Source organism: Ictidomys tridecemlineatus, chromosome 2, assembly GCF_052094955.1.
Source record: "Ictidomys tridecemlineatus isolate mIctTri1 chromosome 2, mIctTri1.hap1, whole genome shotgun sequence".
Classification (NCBI taxonomy): domain Eukaryota; kingdom Metazoa; phylum Chordata; class Mammalia; order Rodentia; family Sciuridae; genus Ictidomys; species Ictidomys tridecemlineatus.
Window position 1 is genome coordinate 142,691,998 of NC_135478.1, and position 27,384 is coordinate 142,719,381.

General features: G+C 32.1%; 1 protein-coding gene across 14 annotated transcripts in view; it reads right to left on the bottom strand.

Moving 5' to 3' along the window:
* Positions 1-27,384, bottom strand: part of Bbs9 (Bardet-Biedl syndrome 9) — a 459,963-nt gene that overhangs the window by 287,780 nt on the left and 144,799 nt on the right. For all 14 annotated transcript variants that reach the window (XM_078039867.1, XM_078039868.1, XM_078039866.1 and 11 more), the window contains 3 exons: positions 25,650-25,734; positions 21,036-21,219; positions 20,074-20,203 (listed from right to left, as the gene is read on the bottom strand). In XM_078039867.1, coding sequence (XP_077895993.1) covers positions 20,074-20,203; positions 21,036-21,219; positions 25,650-25,734 — 399 coding nt within the window. The remainder of the gene's footprint in view (positions 1-20,073; positions 20,204-21,035; positions 21,220-25,649; positions 25,735-27,384) is intronic.

Below are 27,384 nucleotides of genomic sequence, written 5' to 3' on the forward strand. Positions count from 1 at the left end.
GTTCTCCCTGCAAACTTTCCATCTGTTTCTAATCAGATCTGGGTCAAAAGAAGCTGACCACTGTATCCAAGGATCCCTTTTCCTCTAGCTTCCAACTCAGTTTGCCCAATGAGGATCATAGCAAGAGACTGGAGAGAGGGAGGAAGGTGAAGTTCAGGTATTCATTTTCTCAGCTCTTCCTCTGCTGCCAGGAAGGGATGTCTTATCCCTCAACCTAGGGCAACAGCTCCCCTCAAACAGCCCTCTCCTTTAGCTACAGCTACTGAGAAAACAATATGGAGTGCCTTTCCCTGCCCCCTGGATACAGATTATGTAATATTTACCATTGTTATCAGCATCCCATAGTGTCACTTACCCTGTCCACTCCTAGAGTATTAATTACCACAGTTGAGTGTGCATCACGCTGCCAAGACCCTGTGTGCCAATTCATAACATGGAGGGTAGTAAAAATAGAATAGGAACACAAGGTATGGTGGCACATGCCTATAATTCCAGCAACTCTGATGGCCAGCCTCGATCAACAATTTAGCATTGCTCTAAGCAACTTAGTGAGAACCTGTCACAAAATTAAAAAAATAAAAGTAAAGTGCCTCTGGGTTCAATCCCCAGTACCATAAAAATAAAAAAATAAAAACAAAACATAGGGACAAATGGCTCTGATACCAAAGATAGAAATAATTAGACCTGGCAACAAAACTATGATCTTCTAAGTTTCTCTTATCTCATTTATAAAATTAAAAAATAATAGTGTCTACTTCAAAAATTATTTTGGTGTGAATTACTTTTAATATATGCATTTTTCAATTAACTGATACATAATAATTATCATATTTTGGGGCCACAATGTGATATTTCAATACATGTATACAGTATGTAAAATATTTATTATCTCTTTGTGATAAAATACTCAAATTTTTCCCTAATTGAAATATACAATTAATTATTGAAAACTCTAATTACTCTAATGTACTATATATAACTTTAGAAGTTATTACTCTTACACATGGTGTGAATTATTTAACACAAAGCCCTTGTCCAGTGGAAAGTAAAGGCTTAATAAATGTTAAACTATTTGTTATTATTATTATTATTGATTACTAGTATTTACTTCATAATTATAGTATAAAATGACCACAACTATACTCAATATATTTACAGAGAGTAAATTTATCCATCCCACTCAGGTTTTTTTCTTAATTACTATTTAACAGATCAAGTTTCACACCTGAAAATCATGACAAAAGCCAAACTATGGCCTTTTACAAAACTTTGCTTGGCACAGACTAAAATGCAACTAGTATTCATAATTTTTTCTCTATGTAAGTAATCATATGTGTGTTTCAGAAGATAGTATTAGGACAATAAGTGGTTCTACTCCAATTTAGCATTACTGGGAAAAAATAGTGGCATAAATTAGCTCAATCTTATTTCATCTGGCTCAGAGCTAAAGTAAATTCTAACTGGGTCAAGTCAAAGCAAATCATTTCAGTACATCATATATAACTGCCCTGAACCCCCACCCTCCATAAAAGGATATATTAGATAGATATCAACGATAGACTTGTGGTCAGAAAGGCTCAAAAATAAGAATAATTTGAAAACTAAAACAAAAAACAGATGAAAGAGAAGACAGACCATCAAAATTCAGTATCCATCCTTCAAGTTTACTGTTGTGACTGAAAGTCTTAGTATTCATGTAACTGTGAGTTTAAATACCAAATATAGCCAGGAATACTAAAGCTGAGTATATGGCAGCTAGATGGGTTGCATGTCCCTTAGAAAACAACTGCAGCTGCTGCCTGCAGGGTCTGCATAATAACAATATATTTGGCAGCTCTAAACAGATAACCATCTTCCAAATTTCCTCTAAGTGAAAAACAGGATCAACGACAATAAAAGACTGCTGACTGCTATTTAAACCATCAACCAAAATATTTTTCCTAGGTTGGTTGTGGTACTGACTAAATGGGTAGAAAGAGAAAAGCACAACTTGTTCCTTTATACTGCATCAAGGTACCAGTTCAGCCTGGTGTCCAGGTGGACTGCAGTTTCAGTACTTGATTAGAGATCATAACTGCCATCCTGAATCAAATCCCTGTAAGAAACAATTTCCAACTGTCTCTGATTTAAACTGTGTGAACTTGATGCAATCCAGCAAACAAAGGAAATGAAACAAATCTGAATATGTGGGACTAAATGATGTTGCTGACTAAGTAACCCATTACCTTATTTTTACCAGGAAATACCTAATTCTTTATCTAACTTTCCTATCTTGAGTCCAATCTTCTAAGAAAGATACCATTCAGAGACAACTTAATTTCAGTCAGGGACTTAATAATTATAGTTAAAGGATCTCAAAAGAAAATTATTATCAAAAGTAAACACACTGGTAAATGTTCCAAAATTAACACTAGTAATAGTCAGAACATACCATACTGGTGCCAAGTATTCTTCTCAGTTATTCTTAACTCATCCAATCCCCATAACAACCACATGAAGCAGATATTGATATTAAATCCATTTTACAGAAATCTGGGGCTAAGGCAAAGAAAATTTAAATATCTTGCACAGTTCTCAGAGCCAATGAACAACTCAAAGCCCTGTAGGCCACAATTCTCTGTTTTAATCATTATAATATCCTCATCCTAAAAACATAGCTTTTAAAAATATTCCTCAGCCATAATATCACTGAACTGACTAAAGTACTTCTATAGCTCTAATTTCCCCTATCTATGAACTAATAAGTCTAGACTACAAATAAGAGAACAGAGCATATAATTCCTTTTAAATGAAAAGGCTGTAATAAAATTTCTACCCAATGAAATTTCCAAAGGTTCATTATGGCAAATCTATAAATGATTAAGAAAATGTCTTTGGTAGATATTTATAAGGCACATAATTATTCGAGAAGTATTCACTAAGATGATGGTATTTGTGTCTAACAGAGTTAATTCTATTCTGTGTTCAAGTTTTAAAGAGTAGCATCCTTTCACGGTTCTAATAAACAATCTTAACAGCCCAACTCAAAATTACTATCAAATGCCTGCTTTGTACTTCTTGTATTCCTAAATAGAACATAACCAACTAATGTCCAAGAGTTGGCTACACTGATAACATATATTATGATATAAATCTTCTGTTGCCCATTCAGTAAAAGGTAAGAAATATATTCCCAAGAAAAAGGATCTATTTCTTCTTGCTTCTCCTCTTCTTGATTCTTCTGTTGCTTCCATATTACCAAATCTGATGCCAGAATCACCTAACTACAATTGGAAAAATTCATCCACCAGTTGTAAATGGTATAATCTATAAACTAAGGGAAAAACCTACCAATAATGTCATGTACTACTAAAGACTGATCAGCCATTATAATTTCTTAAGAGAAATGCTCCCTTATATTCTTCAGTTATACAGAGACTTATTTTATTCTTCACAGAATATATCCTACATAGAATGTTCTTTAGCACTATTTAAATGTCTTCAGAATAGTGGGGTTCATTAAACAGATTTTTACTCTAAAAACTACAGCAAGTATGCTCACAGGAGTAAACCTCAAGAGAAAAAAAAATCAACTATCTAAGATACCCACTGACTTTTGAAATAATTCACAACAGGTCATCTCTTAGAGTCATAAGTTTTTCATTTCTAAATGTTCTTTTACTCTGGCTTGTTTTCCAAGGCTTACATCCCAGAAAATCAGAATGTTTTCCCTTTCATGTCAACAATGACTTTCTTAAAGGTCTTTTCTATATCAGAGGCAGAAATATATTTCCACTGAAATTTTCTTTTTTACTCTGCAATTCTTGAAGATAACCAGGCACAGAAAGACAATAATTTTCCTTTGAAGAGTAAATGTAACTGGCACTTGGTCATTTTTGTATTTCTGTTGTCTATAACAAAAATACTGAGCCCAAGAAACACACTGAATTCTATTTGGTTTCCTATCTTAAGCAAACCACAACTGGAGGTGCCAAATTAACTCTGAACAAATTTGCTTCAGGGAACCTACAGGGGCCACAAGCCTTTAATCTTCAAGTAACAAGAGTGTTTATAAGCCTCTGTTGGAAAGAGATACAGGTCTAGGATGTCAAAGGTTAGTCAACGGAGGAGGGAAAATGGAGCAGAATCTCTCAAGATGATGGAAGAAAGTAATGAACCCTACAAGTGTTTTCACGGCAAAATGAGAGAACTGCCAAGTTTGGGTCAGAGGTCCAAAATAGGAGTCCTGTTTTGTGCCTTTAGGTTACCATAATCTGAGTGAAGCTAGTGATCATTCACTAACTAAAAACAATTTCCAAATTATAAACCCAAAATGAATGCATGACAAATAATGCAATTTGTAAATATAAAATAATTGCTTTTACTTAACTGGATATCAAAACATGATCAAATCTCATCTATTCACAAATTTTAATAACACATAATATTAAGATTTATAACTTAGCAGTACTACTAATTCCAAGATACATAAACACACTATTATCACAAGTCACTAATGAACCAAAAATATCCATCATAATATTTTTTGAACTGTTTTTTCAATAGTTTGGAAAAAAAACAGTTGCTAGTGTAGCAATTAAATCACAATGCAGTGTATTTCTGGATAAACCTATCTCAATTTATCTGCCTACTATAGCTATTTTGAATTCACACAGCTTTTCTTTGATGTCAGTTTATTTAAAATAGAAGGTCACTCCATTCCAATACAATCTGGAATAATTTTTCTATTCCTCAAACTAAAATAATAATAGGTTGCTTTTTTAAAACTTACATTCAGGGTAGGAAAAAACTGAGAACATTTTAGATGGAGGAAAATTGGAAATGTCATTAAGGAGTGAAAGCAGAACTGAAGTTTAAAAATTCAGTATCACATAAAACTGTTTTTTTAAATTATTTCTTACTCTCACCCATTTTATTTCTTAACAAATAATTTTAAAAACGACCTACTCTATAGTTTTTTAGTATTGATTTAAAAAATGCTCTTCAGAATTTTCCACTTCAAATTTAAATACCAACTTCATATGTAAGTAACAAAATGACAAAAGGTGAAAAATATCAAAAATTTCTCTATTCTGGTTAAAAATTTTACTCTTACACATCAATGGCAATTCATAACTCTCCTATTCTCTAACAGTGAATAAGTAAAACCAAATTCCTTTGAATTTCTGACCCTTTAAAACTGATTTTAAATCCAACCTCATTTAAGCACAAATTCCAACACTGCCTATCTTAATAGTAGACACCTGTGAAATTTTTTAATGTCTCTGTATATCTTTTAGTTACAACTGTATTTCAAATGCTCAACATGGCAGTACTAACTAAAGAAAAAGCTCCTAACTAATAAAAGATCATACTGGCCTCATAATAACAGTAAACATTATAAAGTTACTTCCAATTAGAGCAAGTTCTACTTAGGAAAGAAGAGACTATTTGAAAAAGCACTACACAAAATAAATTTATCATCAAGAAAATCATTTGCAATGAAACACAGAATATCATAGCATAACTTGCTTTTTTGATTGTATCAATTTGCATAGATAAACACTAAAAGCAACCACTTGAATTTCTATATGAATTGGTTATTATCTAGAAAATCAAATTTGGCTTCATGAATACAAATTCATTTTTAGTGTTTATCATATTTAGACTTTTTAATATACAAGCATGACTACAAGTATATAAAAGCTTCTAAATGTGATTTATTTAGTAAGAACATAACTCTAAGGCACTATATTAAATATTACCACTTACAGTTTGGGTGACCAGCCGTAAAAGGGTCAGCTACATTACCAAAAGTTAGAGTGTAGAAGTCTATTAATAATGCCCAGTGTCTTAAATCAACAAAAACCTCCAGCCAAGACCCCTTCCAACTCCCCCCTCCCATAAGCCATCCACCCCATCAACTGTGAAGGGGAAGACAGATACATACATGTATGCATACACACATACATAAGCAAGTAAATGGGTGGAATGACAGATGGAGACATAGAAGTGTGTGTGCGTGCATGTGCACACATGTGTGCCAGGGTGAGGAGATTTTGCTGCTCATGATAAAAGAAAAGATATTTAGAAGTCTTATTACTGCTAACTGAGCAAAGTTAAGCAGCTTGATATAATACAGAATAAATTGCTTACTTTAGTGGCTTCGAAGAAAGTACATATTAAATTAAGATTTGCTGTACTGTTTCTGTATAGAGGTTCTAAACCACTCGAAAATTGAGTGGCTTAGAAAAAAAAGTCTTTAAGACACCTCCACATGATGGCATTGTAACTTGTGCTCCACTGAGAAATAAGATGAAAATATTTCTAGCAGTCATATTAAAGTCACACATAAATTTTGCTCAGATCTCCTCACATAGGAAAATACTGTATCTCTCAGAACCAGGTGAAGAAATAGAGGTATTAATTGAAGAATAAAAATATTATATTGAAGAAGCCAGGTGTGGTGGCGCATGCCTGTAATCCAACTGGCTCAGGAGGTTAAGGCAAGAGTATCTCAAGTTCTAGGCCAGCCTCAGTAACTTAGCAAGGGCATAAACAACTAAGCATGACCCTGTTTCAAAATAAAAATGGACTAGGGATGTCTCTCAGTGGTTAAGGGTCCTGAATTCAATTCCCAGTACCAAAATAAATCAACAAATAAATTTGAAATGACACTGGTGAAATGAAGTACATTATTCATTAGTAACTGTAGCAATGAAAAGTATATGAATCTTTATGGCGCGGTGGCCTATAGAATAGGTTTTGTTTATCAATTAAATGAGACTCAACAGTATTTAGACAAATAGAAAGCCAAAAGTAGAACAAAAGCTTAGACAAAAACAAAAGCTTACAACACATCATCTTACCTTCCCTAAAGAATAACTTGATTTGTTTGTTTCTCTTCACATTTTCTACTGGTACATTATACTTGAACATAATGATGGCATTTGTTGGTATATATTTGTACATGCATGATAACTCCCTGTGAGTTTGTTGGGTTTTTTTTTTTTTGGCTTTTTTTTTTGGGGGGGGGGGACTGAGGATTGAACCCAGAGGCACTTAACCATTGAGCCAAATTCCCAGCACTTTTTATATTTTATTTAGAAACAGGGTCTCTCTGAGTTGTGTAGGACCTCACTAAATTGCTGAGCCTGGCTTTGAACTTGGAATCCTCCTGCCTCAGCCTCCCTAGCTACTGGGATTACAAGCATGTGCCACTATGTCCTGCTGATTTTATTATAAACTATGCTGTCACTTTATCTCAGATGAAACTATAATCTCAAGAAACAATATTTCAATAGAAACAATGGAAATTTGCATTATAAAGTATTAAATTATTCAGTGCCTACATAGAAATCTATATGTGCTCTGATTGGTGCTGATTTAGCCCTTCTCTTATGACAATTTGTGCTGATTTAGTCCTTATTTCTATGTGTGAATCCTTTGTTTCCTTTTTGCAACACTAAAACTATGAAGTTTTTCCCCAAGCATCACAGTATTATATAATTATGATGTCAGTTTTTTGCTGTAACTCTATAGTCACCACTTATAATTATACATTTCAAGTGACCAATGCTGAGCTATATATATAATATATATCTGATAAAAATATAAAATACTTTCACACAAAAATAAATTTTAACATATTCCATTAAAATATAATTAAATTTGAAAATGGTGTGAGAAATTTTATATATAAAAATATATAAATTCAGCTGGGTACAGTGGTATACACCTGTAATACCAGCAGTTTGGGAGGCTAAGGCAGGAGAATCTAGTTAAAAAGCCAGCCTCAGCAAAGGCAAGGCATTAAGGAATTCAGTGAGATCCTGCCTTTAAATAAAATACAAAATAGGGCTGGGGATGTGACTCAGTGGTGAAGTACCCCTGAGTTCAATCCCTGATACTCCCCCCCAAAAAATGTGTGTGTGTGTGTGTGTGTGTGTGTGTGTGTGTATGAATTCAATATTACTGATATAAAATAAAATCAAAGCCAGAAAACATAATTCTTTTGAAATTTAATTCTGTAATCTAAAGTAATAGTTCAGGCACACTTAGTAGCATAATAAATATTAATTATGCACACAAGAAATTCAAATAGCAATCGTGTCTTTCATTAAATATGAATCTAAGACTTCATGACATATTCATCTATGTCTGACAAAATAAAAGAGGTTAGTAAAATGTTTGACCTATACAAATTAATGTTCCCCATTATCCATAGAAGAAAAGATGGTCTTACTAGGACTAAATTAAATTCCCATGAATTAGACCATAGTTTTAACCTACTCCTACGGTAACTGCTATATGATTGAAAACAATTTTTAAAGAACCAAACTAAATGCTCTTTCAAGTTTCTAGAGGCAAAGTGAGCAGGTTCTGAAACAGCATGCCCTTGACCCCTCAAGTGAGTCATTTGCTTACAGACCATGCCTTCATTAATTTCTCCATCATTTGTTCATTCAACGAATATTTGTTGAATACAAACTTACTGGTAAAGCAGAAGAAACTAAGAGTGGCCCCCACTCTTATAGAAGTATCTATTCTATAAGCCAATTCTCTGGGAAAACTTCAGCTGGAGATGACAATTCTCCCCAGAGACTTGAGACTCAGAGTGTTCCTAAAGAATACACACCACAGGACTCCAATCCCAGCTATGAAAAAAGCTTAGATATAGCAAATATTTTGTTTCCATGCTACATGGCTTTCTACATAAACCCCACCTAACACTACTATTCAGTTGAGTTTGTCTTTAAGAAATCAAATCCTGTAGAATTCACTGGGCCTCTTGAGGATAGTGAATATTACTATGGTTTTCTGTTGGTTAATGATATGTGAATATCACTTGGATGGTTCAAATGATTTAAGAATGAGATCTGGCAAAACTCAACGCACAGCATTAAATCCTCTTAATATATAAAAAGGTAAATTAAGACTTCTATACACAACTGGATTTCCTGAATACAAATGTGACATAATCTTAGATGATTTTTTTCTAAATTAATATAAATTTTTATGAAATAAATAAAAACTGAAAAAAATCATGTAATTGGGGAAAATAACATAAGAAAGGTGGTAACACTCTTCCTAAAAGCAACTTATAACTATTGCTTGATTGCTCTAAAGTATATTTAACATTGAAAAGTAGGCAAAAGAAACCTGGACAACAATTATTCTGATTTTAACAATACTTACTTTTCATAAGAGATCAGTTTTTGAGACTAAGTAATTAAGGAATAGAAGAGGAAAAGAAAGTTAAAATGAATAATTGATACAAAGTTATAATGATTGTGGCTTTGCAAGAAGTAAAATAAAGAAATCAATAAATGGAATGGTATTAAACTAAAAAGCTTCTTCACAGCAAAGAAACAGTCAAGAAGGTGAAGAGAAAGCCTACAGAATGGGAGAAAATCTTCGCCATGTGTACGTCAGATAGAGCATTAATCTCTAGGATATACAAAGAACTCAAAAATCTTAACACCCAAAAACAAATAATCCAATCAATAAGGGAGCTAAGGAACAAAACAGACACTTCACAGAAGAAGATATACATTGGATCAACAACAAATATATGCAAAAATGTTTATCATCTCTAGCAATTAGAGAAATGCAAATCAAAACTACACTGAGATTTCATCTCATCCTGCTCAGAATGGCAATTATCAAGAATATGAGCAACAATGTTAGTGAGGATGTGGAGAAAGAGGTTCACTTATACACTGCTGGTAGGTACATATTGGTACAACCACTATGGAAACCAGTATGGAGATTCCTTAGTAAACTTGGAATGGATCTACCATTTGACCCAGGTAACCTACTCCTTGGTCTATACCCAAAGAACATCAAAACAGCATACTGCAGGGACACAGCCACATCAATGTTTATACCAGCACAATTCACAATAGCTAATGCCCTTCAATATATGAATGAATAAAGAAAATGTGGTATGTATACCCAATAGAATATTACTCAGCATTAAAAGATAACAAACTCATGGCATTTGCAGGCAAATGGATGGAGTCAGAGAATAAGTGAATTAAGCCAAAGCCAAAAAACAAATGCCAAATGTTTTCTCTGATAAGTGGATACTGATACATAATGGGGGTGGAAGGGAACATAGGAGGAATGGAGAAACTTTGGATAGGGCAAAGGGAGGAAGTAGAAGGAAGGGATTATGTGGGTAGGAATGATGGTGGAATGAGATGGACATCATTACCCTAAGTACATGTATGAAAACACAAATGGTGTGACTCTACTTTGTGTACAACCAGTGATATGAAAACTGTGCTCTATTTGTGCAATATGAATTGAATTGCATTATGCTGTCATATATAACAAATTAGAATAAATAAAGTTTAAAATTTTTGCATAGAAAACAGTAATATACATTCTCATTTCTAGCAAAAATATGTAATATGGAAAAAGAAATAAAACAAGTGCATAATTTTAATGGATCACCTATAGCTGTATTCTTTACTTACAACTTAAGTAAATTCAGTAATAAAGAAATTCTAATGTTCAATTCTAACTCAGAAAAAAATTTCTAGAGAAATATGTAACTCTGACTCATGTAATTTTTTTCCATAAAACTGTGTAATAAGTTCTAAATTTTGCCTTTTTTATATGGTGATGCTTAGTGTTTGCAGTAGTTGCAGTGGAGTCAGTTACACTAAAGAACAACAGATGGGTTGAAGGGGAGAACAAAGCCTTTCCTACCATCTGGAAGCCTGCAGAAATTGAAAAAAAACAGTGAGATAACTTTTTAAATTACATCCCTCATTACTCTTAATATGACTATGTTTTAATTTTTCATATATTTCTCTTAAACTTAAGTACTCTGGATAGTCCAGTGGCTTGCTCTCCCACACATGAGCCCCATCAACTTTCACATGGTATGGGCACAGTTGAAGCTTCAAAAAGTGGAGTATTTTTTTCTAACTATAGTCCTTAACAGATATATTTGCTTGCTTTATTGTTTACAAGTTTTTATAAAAAGGAAATTCAATTTTTTTTATTTTCCTGAAAGTTCAAATTATTGCAAAATGCATTCCTAAATATAAATTGCATATGGTCCAAATCAGAATAATTTCCCCTCCTAGAAATTTTAAAATATTCAATAAGTTGTGCTTATTCATTGAAAACACAAAAGTAACAAGATAGGATAAGATGAAAGAAGTTTGATGTTGGAAATAAAAGATAAAAGGTAGCATTCTAAAATGCTGTGTCCAAAAGCAAAAGGCATTATTTTCATTATATTTTAACTAATAAATTACTAGAAATTTCTCATTTGCAAACCATAACTTTTACCTTAAATAAAAATGAAAGAGGGGGGCTGGGGATGTGGCTCAAGTGGTAGCGCGCTCGCCTGGCATGCGTGCGGCCCGGGTTCGATCCTCAGCACCACATACCAACAAAGATGTTGTGTCCGCCGAGAACTAAAAAATAAATATTAAAAATTCTCTCTCTCTCTCTCCTCTCTCACTCTCTCTTTAAAAAAAATGAAAGAGGGAATAGTATTCTTCTTGTTAAAAATACTTAACAATTATCTTTCAATTTTCATTTATTCCAAATTATGTTTGAACCTAACACATTTAAACTGTTACAGATTTAAATAAAAGAGCCTTGGCAGCATCATTAGTTGTCCAAAGACTTGAGTTAATTTTTAGAATACCTGAGACTTTCTAAAAGATATTTTGAAAATGCATGCAGAACTCCCATTCTTCAGTCCCGCCCTCCAAAAGTAGTATATTTTGTTTTAGGCTCTTGTTCTTTGATTTCTCAGATGTTTACTTCCACAACTTTAAATAAGATACTTGCCAGATAGAATATTCGGTAGCACTAATCTGAATGAGAAATAATTGTGTTAGAGGCAGGGAAATGTGAAAGAGATTTTTAATAGAAATGAAAAGAGCTGGGACTTCTAGCATCGTGGTGGACTAAATACTCTGAAGGTCCTACCTAGCATATTCTTCTTCTCTCTAGTATAACACTAACCCATATATGATAGGATTATTTGTTTACATGTTTACTTATGACTGAAACATATTATTTGACTTCTCTAAGGCCCATGTTTCCTCATCTATAAGATCCAGATGGTACTAACTGGAATCATAATAACTATTCCTGAAATAATTAAATCTGTCAGTATGTAAAAAGCAGTCAGGATATGGCCTGACACATACTGAGAAGTATGTATTAACTATTATCATCATATGAACTCCAAGAATAGTGTTAGGGTAAAATAATACATTTCTACTTAACCAATAAATATATGTCCATAAAACATCTTTATAACAAATACTATATAGTGGATATCTATAAATATTAAAGTATGCTCACTCTAAAACATTTTAACATCATAGATAGTTTTTCAATGAAATACAGAGGACACAAGAATAACAAATCTTTCTTTCTATACAAAGCAAAGGTAGAAAGCCAAGGTTTACCAACATTAGAACATAAATTCTAATCAGAACATAGTCCATTATGTTACATTAATCTAAATTAAATGAATTAATCTTCAATAATGAATTAATCTTCAATAATGACATGTTGTCATCTGCCACTGAAAAACACTTTAATTTTGAATTTTTGTAGTTTTCCTCTATGGTTTTAAATATTATACACTCACAACAAATTACCTGGATATCTGCCACTTTTTGTACATCAATAAAGCATGTAAAAATTTAAATTTACACATATTTTACTAGTAAATTGCATTTTAGTAAACCAAAGTAAATTTTCTCTATGTAAAGGCAGGAAAACAAAGATGGGCATAGTAGTGCATACTGTAATCCCAGCAATTCAGAAAGCTGAGACAGGAGGATCATAAATTCAAGGGCAGCCTCAGCAACTTAGTGAGCCTCTAAAGAACCTGCCAAAACCCTGTCTCAAAATTAAAAAAAAAAAAAAAGAAATAGGGATGTATCTCAATGGTAAAGTGCTCCTGGGTTTATTCCCTACTACCAGAATGAATTGAATAAATAAATAGACAGATGCAGGAAAACCACTGAACATAGTTCTCCACTTTAGAATATATGGGAACCATCCTGTTTACAGATTCTATGGATCATAGAGGTCAGAGTTTAAAGCCTTATTTTACCAGTAAGATTTCATTTACTTACACAAGTTTCAAGCTAAAGTTACAAAGAGGCCTTAAATGATATGACTGACAGTATATTTTATTTTTAACACTATTTTTGGTAATTTTAATTAATGTTCTATTTCTTTCTATTTTTTAAATTTTTTATTAGTTTTAATTAGTTACACATGACAGTACAATGATCTTGATATATCATACATTTGAGTCAGATGGGATATAATTTCTTATTTTTCTGAGTGTACAGGTTACAGAATTACATTGGTCATGCAGTCACGTATATACCCACAGCAATAATAATGTCTATTTTATTCTGCTGTCCTTCCATTCCCTTCCGCGCCCCTCCCCTCCCATCACTTCTCTCTACCCAATCTAATGTGACCCACTTCTTTTTTTCCCCCTCACATCGTCATACATGTATTCTGTATAACGAATGTTCTATTTCTTTAATATAAAAATGCATCATTGTTTTCCCACATATTTTTTTCATAAGTTGTAGAGAATTAATGAAGATTTCTAAACTATTAAACCTGCTATGGTAAACACTTAAAAACTTTTGAATAACCTACCAATGTGTAGTTTTGTTTTGTTTTGCTATTTGGTTGTTTTGTTGACAGAATCTCTCTACGTTGCTCAAGCTGGGGACCTTCCTGCCACAGCATCCCAAGTAGCAGGGATTCTAGGTGTGTGCTACCACATTTCCACATCTGGCTCCAATGTAACTCTTTATTTAAATTCTAATGATGCAAAGTTAACAGTGCATAGCAGGCAATAAATAATACTATATTCCCCACATTTCCTTTCAGATCATGATTCTAATTTTAAGTCATCCAAAATTAGCCTATACAGTAACAGATATACATTACACTCTACAATATTATTTACATACTTTTTAATTTTGTCAATAACTCAGATTCTGAAGTATAGGCCACACACTAGATAACAGAATAAAGAAACTAAGCCTATCCAGAGTTCAAAGTTCTTTTGCAAAGACATTAGCAATATGTAAACCTAAGTTTACCAATCATTTTTTTTCCATTTTATATTCTTTGGTAAGCAACTAAGAAAATGAACTTTTTCCTCTTCAAAAATAAGAGATACATAGAAAAAAAAGTGAGCTCATTTTATCTTTGAAATCAGTGAGTCAAATTCCAGTTATCAGAAGGAATCACTATTTGAAGTAAGAAGAGAAGCTGTAAAATTGCATGTAGTTCCCAAAAAAGATAAAAAGCAAAGCCACCAACCTGATAAAAATGATAGGCCATATGTCAATGTTGGCTTAGACACATGACTGTAGAGACAATACAAACACAATTCTTGTGCTTCTCCAGTTTAATAAATCAATATAAAATTTGGAGGTCATTTCATTAAGGACCTTTGATATCACACAATGGAAATAGATGCATGAAAGTAATAATGAGCTTCAAAAATAATATAACCCATTTTACACCCCCCCAAAAAAAATTTTTCAATGGGACTGACAGAAACAATTTGTCCAAATTACAGATACTAAGGTACCAACAAGAGGCAGAAAAAATATCCTAAATATCACATAATTCTGTTCTTCCATTCCCCACAACTCTTGTGTTAAGAAAATGATACCATTAGCAGGCCCACCAGGCCCTAATAAACCCATTTTTGGTAGAGGCCCATAAAAGACAGCGGTTTTCTTGCCCCAGTATTTGTGATCAAAAACCAAAATTATATACTCTTATGCTGCTTAAGCCACAGGTTTCTTAAAAATGGATTGATCATTACTAATACAAAAATAAGATTTTTTTAACCTCCCAAATAGATCAAAAAGGCAAATCAAAAAGAGACAAGAAAATTAACAAACAAGCAAACAGTAGGGGAAGGAGCTGGATTTCTTAGGAAAAACATAATGGTGGACAATGAAATTCAGTGAGCTTAAACAGAGTAAAATGAGCTAAATTAAACTTAATTTATTAGAATGTCAAAAGCACCAGTTACAACCAAAAACATAATTTCTAGAAAATCACTAAAAGAATACAAACACAACATTAAGATAGGCAAGAGCAAAATCAAGAAAATAATCATGTTAATGTCAAAACCCACTATGTCGAGTTTCATGGAACAGTAAATTCCTTCTTATACTAGAATTTGGCAATAAGGAACACTATGCAAAACAAACCAAACATGAACTGGTCAGGGAGGGTAGTGGATATTCAACAATTAAAGATAGCAGTATTTGTTGTGGAAAAAAAAAAACAAGAATTCAGCAACCATTGGAGAAACTTATCCTTCTAAAAATTTTGACATTCTATTTTTTAATTAAAAAAAAAACATATCACTTCATTTCTAGCTTGAAGAGAAATTAGTTTTGGGAAATAACAGGAAATTAAACAGATTTACCATGGAGAGAAATTCAGTATTATTCCAGTCTAATTCCTTACTAGATTTTTTTCTGCAATTTAAGAATATGATCCTAAGATTCTTCTGAAATATATAAAATAATATAGCAACAGCCTTCAGAGTGATCCATCCAATAGTTAACTAAAACAGTCATGCAGAAACAGAGAACACACACAGAGGCACAAAAATCACTGAAGAGAGAAAGGAAAGGGATAACGGCAGGAGGAAAGAGAAAAAAACAACTCTAAAAGTTGTAAATCCAAAACTTAAAAGGAATTTAGACTAAGTACCATGTAAATGAAGCCAAAAATCCAACTTTAGCTCATACCAGACTCCAGCTTCATTTCATCTCAACAAAGGTAGAAAGTTGTTTCGTTCTTCCTCCCTAATCTCAACTTTGGCCTAATCTGGTTCAGAAACACAGGTTCTATATAAACCAGAAAACTGCCGACATCTGTTACTAACCTACATAGTTGAAGCAACCTATTTTATCCTAACTCACCTGAACTTCTCACCTCTAGAGCTGTTTAAGAAAAAAGTCACTTTAAATTTTAAAATGGTCTCCTAATAAATGTGATTTTTAAAGAAGTAATATCCTTCCCTCTGTGTCTCAGTTTTGTTCATATTTTTAAAAAGGGTTTTCAATCAAAACATCTTTCTAGGAGATCTTTCTAGGATGAGAAAATACCCCCTGATGTATAAACACAAATCACAATGACTGTTAAATATTTACCAAGCTACATTCAGCTTTTTGATTTTCAGTATGACATGCAAAGATGCAAAACAAGTGCATGATCTAGTTGGAGAGTTAGGAAAATTAAACTGCAGTCACCAACATAATTATGAATATGATAGAAATTAAGAGGAGTCCATGGCAGAGAGGGAAGACTTAACTTATGTGAATTGAGCTAGGACTCTAAGAAGAAATTTGAAAAGCCAAGGAAGAAACGGAAAAACACTCTAGTCAAGAATACTACATCAATGAAAGCTAAAGAATAAAATGTGAAATACCAAAGTTAAAATAAGTGACTATTAAAAAAAAGAATAAGTTACTATTGTGGGCATAGCCTACAAAGAAAAACTCCAAAATACCACATCAAATTGTTTATACTATAAAATGAGCTGCAGTAAGATTTTAAAGTACTGTGGCTATAGGCTGCCAGCTAAAGTTTGGAAAGATTCTCATCACTTTGAAATTTTACTCAAATAGACTTACACTTTTAGAAATATTTGATATCACTAGAGAGGATAATGTAACCGATAAAAGATGATCATCATTATATGCCATTTGGGAAACAGACCACAGCAGAGGTAAGATGCTCAGCAAGACTTACTTAGTTACTTCATGCAATAAGAAGAATCAGTAATAGCTAAGAATTTAAAGAGCATTATCACATTAAGGCTCTCCTGATTCTGTAACCCATATATTGATTTCATATTTCTATAATCTAACCCACAAAACAATAATTAAAATAAAAGAATACTATCTAACCAAGAACAAAGTTTAACTGTAAAAGAACAAGGAAACACAGACAGATTTAGAATTAGCATATAATAAACAAGGTATAAAGGACTAGGGCTGCCAAGTTGGTGGGAGTAAAAGGAAATAAAAGCATCTTAGTTTCTGAGTAAAATGCTGTTATTAAGTATAATTGCACCAACTTGATCCAAATCCAATATTTCTTATTCATTGAAAAAAAAATTGAAATAGCAGCAATTTCCTTTATAAATAAACACTTCCAGCCAAGAAAGCTTCCACCAAAAAGGTTTAATCCCAAAGGTAATAAAAAGCAGGAGGGAAGTTATTTCAGTTCTTATAATTTCAAATAACTTCTAAATATAAATATGTTATAGATAAGTAATAATTACTTCTAAAATTCTAATAAAGTTACCATAAAATTCTTTCAAAAATAGTCTAATCTTTTCCTTTTAAAGTATATTAAAAATAATGAACATAACTTTCCTGTGTTCTTATGTGAATACACAATCAGTGTAACTCCACATCATATACAACCACAAAAATTGGAAGTTATACTCCATTTATATATGTCAAAATACATTCACTCTCATGTATAACTGAAAAGAACAAATTTTATAAATAAATAAATAAAACCAAAAAAATAATAAATTATATTTTAAAAAGATCTTGGGCTGGGGTTATGGCTCAGTGGTAGAGTTCACCTAGCATGCAGGAGGCACTGGGTTCAATCCTCAGCATCACATAAAAATAAAATAAAGATATTGTGTCCACTTAAAAAACTAAAAAAATAACTAAACACATATCTATCTATCTATATATATATATATATATATATATATATATAAAAGATATACCTTCAATTGAATAATTAGAATTTATTATTCCTTATTAATGTTATATTATGTTAATATTTATTATATATTAACAATTAATATATAATGTGTTAACTGTGTCAATTCCCTCACAAATACTGGTGCCTATAATACAATATGACATGCTAAAGTTGAATATAAACACCATAATGCACACTATATGGAAATAAAATTTCTTATGATAACTTAGTATTATTGTACTCTTTATTTGTAAATTGCAAGTGGATCAGAAACTAAAAATTTACAATATATACCTGCTGAGAAGCCATATCTGTACATTTTCTTAAGTAAGGCGAAAGGTGGCTCTTGAAAGTCCTATATGTAATATATATGTAAAATAAGTATTTCAACTAAATGTTCTCAATAAAGTGTTTCTTTCCATCACTCTTCCCATGCCCAAAATATACCCTAAAACCACATTGACTTTTAAATATTTAAAGATATTGGCTCCTAAAGAGCATGGAGATTATAAGCCAAGATGGGCCACAGACCCACCAGTGTGGATCTGTCTTCTTGCACCTGAGCTGTCATTTGTGGGGCCAAAGAGAACAGTTCTTGGATGAATATATGGACTGCTGTAAGAATTACTCTCCCAGAAGAGAAATACCTGACTTTGCCCTGCTGGCAAGATGTTTTTCCTGTTCTAAATCCTTCTAAGTAAATCTAATACAAAATGTCTGTTGAGTCAGTTTGGTTGGACTTAAAAAGACCATCTGGTGGACATTGTAAAAGCCAATTTCAAATTTTTAAATTATTCTTCAGATACAGAAAAACTATTATTCCTGTTAAGTACACAGCAATTATAACTTTATGATAGTCCTTACTCATAAAACATAAGGAAGTAATCTCTTTTTAAAATATTCAGTATTTCAAAACACTGTTATTTTCCAATATGTAGGCTTTAGGATGAGCATAAATACAAATACGAATACCTCTCCTCACTGAATTTCAACAATAATATTACACACCCAACTCTACATACCATTTTTTTAAATGTGCACAAAATATTCTAAATGAGTAGAAGTGAGCACGTCAGGAATCTAAAAAAATTCAGACAAGGTTTTGTCTTGTCACAAGATCAGAAGATCCTTGTCAGGATCTTGCCTTTTATACTAATGACCTTGAAAAATTACGCATTAAAAAACAAGATCTTTCTCCTATCTGGTAAATTTTGGAACTTTGATGTTAAGATAGATTTTGGTTTTCATTTTAAATGCAAAACAGTATACTATGATTCTTAAAATATAAACTGCTTAAGCACATGACATTAGCAGTGTTGGATTACTTAACATAATAAAAATAAGTTCAAACCCCATGAACACTGGCAGTAAATGATCTCTAAATGATACCCATCCAATACTATAAAAAGAAATCCTTGTTTATTTTAAATAAAACAAATTTTACTGAGTATACATATTGTAGAACCACATTGGTCATACAGTCATATATATACATAAAATAATAATGTCTGTTTCATTCTACCATCTTTCTTATCCCCACATCCCCTGCCTTCCCCTCCTTTCACTTCCCTCTACCTAATCTAAGGTAATGCTATTCTTTATTTTTTTTTTGTATTACAATTCCTTTTTTTTTCAATATATGACAATAGTGGAATGCATTACACTCATTATTACCCATATACAGCACAATGTTTCATAACTCTGTATATAAAGTATGTTCACGCCAAATTATGCCATTATACATGTACTCTTTTTGTTTGCATTACAATTCTTAATACACATATATATCACAATTTTTCATGTCTCTGTTTGTATACCACAATTTTTGTATCTCTGTTTGTATATAAAGTATGTTGACACCCAATGCAAGTCTTCATACATGTAATATGTATACTCAGAAAAATGAAAAATTATATCCCATCTGTGTATGATATATCAAAGTATATAAGTGCATAGTGCATTCTACTGTCATGTATAACTAATTTAAACAAATAAAAAATTAAAAATAGAAAATAAATTTTAAAGAAAATAATCTATCAGGCAAATCACTTTCTTGGTATCTCAACGGCTTTCACCTTTAATTTATAAGGGACATCTTTTTAGAAATTCTAAATGAAAATAATGGTGCAAATTAAGGCTTTTTCATATTCTTTTTCAATAAAAGTTAAATTTTAAATATTTTGATTACTGACATCCACACTACAATGTCACTTGTCATTTTTTAGTAAAATCATCAGTCATTATTTTATAAAACTTCCATGGAATTTCTTAACATTTAATAAAATTATGTTAAATGAAACCACTTACTGAAAACAGCCCACTCTTACTGCCACAGGAATATGGGGAAGTTGAGTAGCCCACTTCAGTGTCACATCCTGATAAACATGCAACATGTTTTTATGGTTTCCAATCAAAGTATTTATTGTTCCTTCAGAAACTGCAGGTTGAAAATACAGAAAGAGAATACTAAGGAAATAATCATTTGAAACAGTATATTTCTTTTAGAGGATTTAAGATATAAATTAATTTTAACAGCTTGAATTTAGTGCATAAAGATTTTAAACAATAAAAAATATCATTTTTCAATTTCAAGCTACCAATATAAAAAAAACAGTTTGCAGACTTGCAAACTATAGATAGTGACCATTTATCTAAAAAAGTATAATTTTCCAGGCTCAGTGGCACTCGCCTATAATTCCAGCAGCTGGGGAGGTTGAGGCAGGAGGTTCACAATTTTGAATCTAGTTTCAGCAATTTAGTGAGGCCCTGGACAACTTAGTGAGAACTGTTTCAAAATTTAACAAAAATAGAATAAATTTTTAAAAAGGGGCTCGGTGGTTACACACCCCTGAGTTCAAACCCTGGTACAAAACTAAATAAATAAATAAGAAGTATAAATTTCATTAACACTTTAACACATTTTGGCTAATGATTCACTATGGATAAGTCATTCTATTATACATTACTACTGTTTATAAAACTGTCCGATGTTCTCTTGGAAGCATCTTGAAGAGTGACATTATGGAAGCATTAATGTATGCTATCGGCCAATTCTATAAGTCATTTTGTACAAAGTAAAATGACTCACAAAACAAAAAAATGTGTGTTTTATATCAAACTTACTTTGAAAGTTAAAATTTCCATTACATGTTCAGCACAGAAATATTGTCTTAGATGTTTAAAATATGTGTATGAATGTGGATTTTTCTGATATATATAAAATATAGCCTTGACATATGGAAAAGATAAAAGAAAATCTTTCTACACACCTGAGCAATATGGGAGAAAACAACTCGGGCTACAATCAAGCTTCTTCATAAATCGAATTTGTCCATTATCCTTAAGACAAAAAAAGTTTCTCTCACCCAGAACAAAAACAGAAGATGCTGACTGATTGAAAGAGACAATACATATATCAAGGGCTTGCTCGCCAATATTTAGAGCCCAATCCACCTGCAAAGCAAAACCCATAATCAGGTTAGTTGCTAAAAACAGAACATTTCACTCATTCTCATATCAATACGAACTGCTTTATATCAAAGCAGAATATAAAAACTAGCTAGGCTTCATTAATTTTTTTGGGGGGGTTGTTTTTTATCACTGTATTTTTCTACTTTACAAACTCAGCAGGATTTTTTTATATTCAAATTAACCTTTTATTTTAGCCAATTGATCAGTATAAATGCAGAGTTACAGACAAAGGAACCCTTCAAACAAGCACATTAAACCATAATGGACTTTGCCACACAGAGGCCATACTGTACTACAATAGTAAATCACCCTTTACTTAGCCACAGGTTGACAACTGTGAACAGCTCTGGTAGATTTTTTAGGGGGGTTTCTTTGTTTGATTGCTTGTTTGTTTGTTTTAGTTGTAGATGGACACAATACCTTTATTTTATTTATTTATTTTTAGGTGGTGCTGAGGATCAAACCCAGTGCCTCACACATGCCATACAGCCCTCTAGCATGTTTTGCACCATCTATTATCAGATGATATTAGATTATTATTAGCTATTTGGTTGTTCAAAAATACTCATTAAAAAGCTATCTTCTTCCCTGAAAAAAATCCTATAAGAAAGCTATTGTGGAGGCAGGAGTTGTGGCTCAGCAGTAGAGTACTTGTCTCACGCATGTGAAGCACTGGATTCTATCCTCAGCACCATATAGAAATAAATAAACAAAATAAAGATATTGTGTCCATCTACAACTAAAACAATATATATTGAAAAAGAAGAAAGAAAGAAAGCTATTGTGCTGTGTTGGACCTGAAACACTGTTATTTCTGTCTATATGCTACTGACCAAACCAAGTCACATGGCCAAGCCCAAAGACCAAAGCAGGGAAGTACACTCTGTCCATGATGAGACCATGGCTAGGATGTGAGCTTTCGGGTAGGGAAAGGGGAATAGAACAATTAGGGTCTATAATACATACTTCACTTAAAGATATTCATTGTCCAAGATGTCAGAATCTGGAATTCAAAATCTAAATCTATTGGATCCAATGTCCATGTTATTTTAATATACATTTTTAAATTTTATTCTATTTTAATTCTGGTACAGTAGAATAAATTATTCTTCATTACTCAAAAAAAAAACCAGAAAGCTAGCCATAGATAGGATACTCTGCACACAAGAAGTACTCTACAGTGTTTCTTTTGGCAACATGGTCAATGTTTAATAAATGCTTCCTAAAATAATGAAGTAATAAATGTACAATGAACATGTAAAAGTTTTTTTAAAAATCATCTTCCAAGTAATTAAGATCTCTAAATCAAGAAGATGCAAAAGAACAATGACATACCATGTTGAAAAACACTGAATGGGGCATATATCACCTATAGGAATGATAATGAGATGACTTCACACAAATAAAATCTGAACAGAGGAACTAATCCTGCCCTCAAAGTTAGGCTATCATCAACAAACAATGGATCAATGAAAAGTCACATTAAAGATGCAGATAGATTTTTGGCTGTCAAGACATGACCAGGTATTAATCTACCTATTTTAGGTATTAAAACATCTAAAGAAGATATGAGGGCTGGGGTTGTGGCTCAGTGGTAGAGCGCTTGACTAGCATGTGTGAGGCACTGGGTTTGATTCTCAGCACCACATATAAATAAATAAATAAATAAATAAATATCAGCAACTAAAAACATCTTTAAAAAAAGAAGATATGAAATGCAAATGGAGCTAGTAAAAAGGACAGATATTGCCAGTGTGTGTATATAAGAACAATCAATAGGAGGGAAATGGCAGAGTGAACATAGGTAGATGAATCAGGCTATCTTAAGGTAAACTAAAATTCAACATAAAAATATCATTACCATTTGATTCATGTTTAAATTACCTATATGAAAATCCCACTGAACATGAGACACGAATGACAATCCCATGGCAGTTAAATTTCTCATATTTTTAAAAATATTTTTTTAGTTGTAGATGGACACAATACCTTTATTTTATTTGTTTATTTTTATGTGGTGTTGGAGACCGAACCCAATCCCTCACACGTGCTAGGCAAAGGTTCTATCACTGAGCCACAACCCAGGCCCTCTCATTACATTTTAAAAAGCTAGCATTCTAGCATTTTTTTTTGTCAATGGTTGTAACTCAGGCCAATATGTGCCTGACTCTGAGATATGATTTATTTGGAATGAACAGGAAAATTAAGTTTCTAAGGCCATAGTTTGAGATATAACCACTAAATACTTTAAATTCACCAGGTACTGTCACTATGTAACTTCATCACATTCTAAATGAATGAGCCTCTTAAAATACAAGAAATTAACTAAAGATAGTAATAAAAATGTTTTTCCACTTCCAACCAAGATGGAAGGATTTACCATCCCACCTGAAACAAACACAAAATAGAAAATATATGAAATAACTTTTGCAAAGCATCAGACAGGAAAAGACAGTGATCCCTTAAAGAAAGAAAACATAGACAGGGGTAGTAACGATAGCTCCAACTTTGGGGGAGTTTCCAGGCTAATGCACAGGGAAGAGAAATCCAGGTAGAGACTATCAGACTCCCTGAATTTTAGATATGGACACTCAGTCCAAGGAAACAAAGGAAGTTGGGAGTTTACAAGACAGCATACCAAAGAGGAGAAGGCAACGTAGAGACAAAATTCTGGAAATCAGTAGAGTCCCTCTCAAATATTCAGCTGAGTACTTATCAGTACATTCATGTAAGGAAACTACCCAAAATCAAGGAAAGAGCCACCCGAAAGGACTAAATGTAACAGTGAACATCATTTCACACAGAGAATTAAACACTAGAGCTATGCCTGCCAGCCAGGCTGGAAACCTTATAATTCTGAGGAAATTCAATGGAGTACTCAGAAGGATCTTGCCTGAAGAAGGGGAAATAAGTAGCCCTAGAATAAACACTGCTCTGGTCACACCTAATAAGTCTTAAAAACAACACTCAAAAAGATCAAACTAGTTTTCAAGTAACTTAACTGCATCCCAGGGCGAAGCTCAAGAACAGTTTTAATAATATAAACATAGCTAGTACCAATAAGGTAAAATTGACTATATCTGATGTTTTATAAATTTTTTTAGTTACCAACCATGAAAAAAACAAGAAAATATGACCTACACAGAAGAAATAAATAAATTAACTGAGGAGCTGGGGATACAGGTAAGTTGGTAGAGTGTTTGCCTTATATGCACAAGGCTCTGGGTTTAATCCCAGCATCACAAAAAAATTTTTTAAAAAATAAATTGAAACTGATACAAATATTAGAATTATAAAACAAGTATTATAACTGTATTCTAAATCTTCAAAAAGTTATGTAGAAGCATGGAAGACATAAAAATATACAAGCTGAATATGTAGATATGAAAATTATAACAAATAAGAATTAATACCACAATAGACACTGGAGGAAAAATGATTACTGGTCCTAAAAACAGCAACAGAAATTCTCCTAGAGGCTAAGGATGTGGATCAGTGGAAGAGCCTGACATGCATAAGACAAAGTGATGGATTAGATTCCCATCACTGACATTTAAAAAGAAAAAAAAAAGAAATTTTACCAAATGAAATAGCAAGAGTAAAGAATTATTTTTTAATGGGATGTAGTTCAGTTGTAGAGTGAGACCCTATGTTCAACCCCTAGCACTGCTAAACAAATAAATAAATAAAATGAAAATCTGTAAGCTGTAGAACAACTGCAAGTAGCCTAACTATATGTATGATTAGAGTTCCAGTGAAAAGAAGAGAGAACACAGAAAAAAATATTTGAAGAATTAATGGCCAGAAAAACAATGAATTCACAGATGAAAGGAGCTCAACAACTCCTAAGCTGGGAAGGGAAAAAGAAAGGAAGAAAGGAGGCAGGTATCATAATCTAAGTGCTCAAAATAGGTAATAGGAAGAAATATGAAAATTAGGCTCAAGAAAAAAGACATTATGAACAGAGGAATATAATGTATGTAAATTTGCCTATTGAAGAGGAGATTTTTGGAGATTTTTGAATGTTGGAATATCTATACAGACTTGATCAACTGAGCATCTCTACTCCAAAAATCCAAATTTCAAAGTGCTTCAAAATCCAAACCTTTTTGAGCATTAGGTCAACACTCTATTTTGTATAAGTTTATACTCACTTCAGTTAAAAGTGTCCCAATTTCAACATCCACAATTCTAGTGATACAACTCTATAATTTGATTTATTATAGCTATGACTAGCTATTTGCCTCTGTTACTCAATAGCTAACAAAATTCTTAGGTCATTGATGTAATTATACATAGAAAAGAGAAATGATTTAAGTATTTTTAAAAAGTTTCTTCCTAGGAATTCTTGTTCTTAACAAACATCTATGATTAGATTTGGCATTTCTGAAATACTTTTTAAAAGGCCTTACAACTAGTCTTTTTCCAGAACCAAGTTTTTGCTGTTCAGTCTCCTGCTTTTTATCTGCATCTGTTGCAAAAGCAAGTACTTGGTACCTGTATGAAAGAGATGGAAAAAATATCAGTGACTTTAAAATTTAAGAAGCACAAATCATTTTAAACCTTAAGGGCAATAATACATAACATTACAAATGACTTTTTCTTAAGTTTAAAAACTAAAACATTTGCAATTGATTTTTAATTGCATTATGTCATGAGATTATGCAAAACTGTCACAATAAAGAAACTATATTCCAATTATTCAATGTTGGGGAAAAAAAGTTTTATCAACTATCAAAGCACTTTCATTAGAACTCTGTGTGACAAATAACATGCAAGAAAGACCTAACATGGCCCCACCAAACAAGACAGAGTTTCTATAAACAATGCAGAGAAGTTAGATGTACTATAAATTATTAATATATAATCTATGGAACCAAGAAGAACTAAATTTACTTCTCAGGTAATCTGCTTACTCACTGTAAGTGAATTTTGGCAAATTAATCACTTTGTGCTTTTGCTTAATGAAATCAATAATCTCTAACTTAAACAGTAGTAAAAAGGAAAAAAAGACTAAAAATAAGTTATTAAAAAAGTATCTAATACATATACACATTAAGTATTCCTTACCCCAAATGTTTAGGACCAGATGTAGTTCAGCTTTTGGAGATTTTTGAATTTTGGAACATCTGCACAGATTTGATCAATTGAGCATCCCTACTCCAAAATCCAAATTCAAAATGCTTCAAAATCCAAACCTTTTTGAGCATGAGGTTAGCACTCAAAAAGTTTCAGTAATCAAAGCATTTCAGATTTTACATTTTCATATTAAGGACGTTTCAACCTGTATTAGGTGCGCAATTATTGATTATGGATTGATAAAGAGATAGATACAAATCTACATATAGATAGATTATTAGATTATAAAATTATTATACTATTCATTTAGTATGTAAGAGGATACTAAATGAATAGTATTATAATAGTATAATAATAATAATAGTATAATAATGATCCAATAATGGTCATTATGGATATTATGACCTCCTGAAAGTATTTTATAGCTTCTATTTCAATAGTTACTATTAGCCTACACCATTCTTTTTTTTTTTACTGAATTATTTTAGTTGAAAATTAGCACACTTTATTTTTCACTTCTTCACAGGATTTCATAGTGTTACATGCAGTTTTGCAAAATTGTTATTATTTCTCAAGTATTTTATATTTTGATTTTCATTTATATTAAAATTTATAAAATTCTCCCTTTAGTTTCTTTTAGAAACATCCTTGGCTTTGTTCTCATTAATTTCCACTTTATTATTACTCAGCAATAAAAGAGAATAAAATCATGGTATTTGCAGGTAAATGGATAGAGTTAGAGAAGATAATGCTAAGTAAAGTTAGTTAATCCCAAAAAATCAAATGCCAAATGTCTTCTCTAATATAAGGAGGCTGATTCACAGTGGGGTAGGGAGGGGGAGCATAGGAGGAACAGATGAACTCTAGATAGGGAAGAGGAGTGGGAAGGGAAGGGAGAAATGATGGTGGAATGTGATGGACATTATTATCCAAAGTACATGTATGAAGACATGAATTGGTGTGAATATACTTTGTATATACCGAGAAATATGAAAAATTGTGTTCTATATGTGTAATAAGAATTGTAATTAATTCTGCTGTCATATATAAATTTAAAAAATTAGCCTA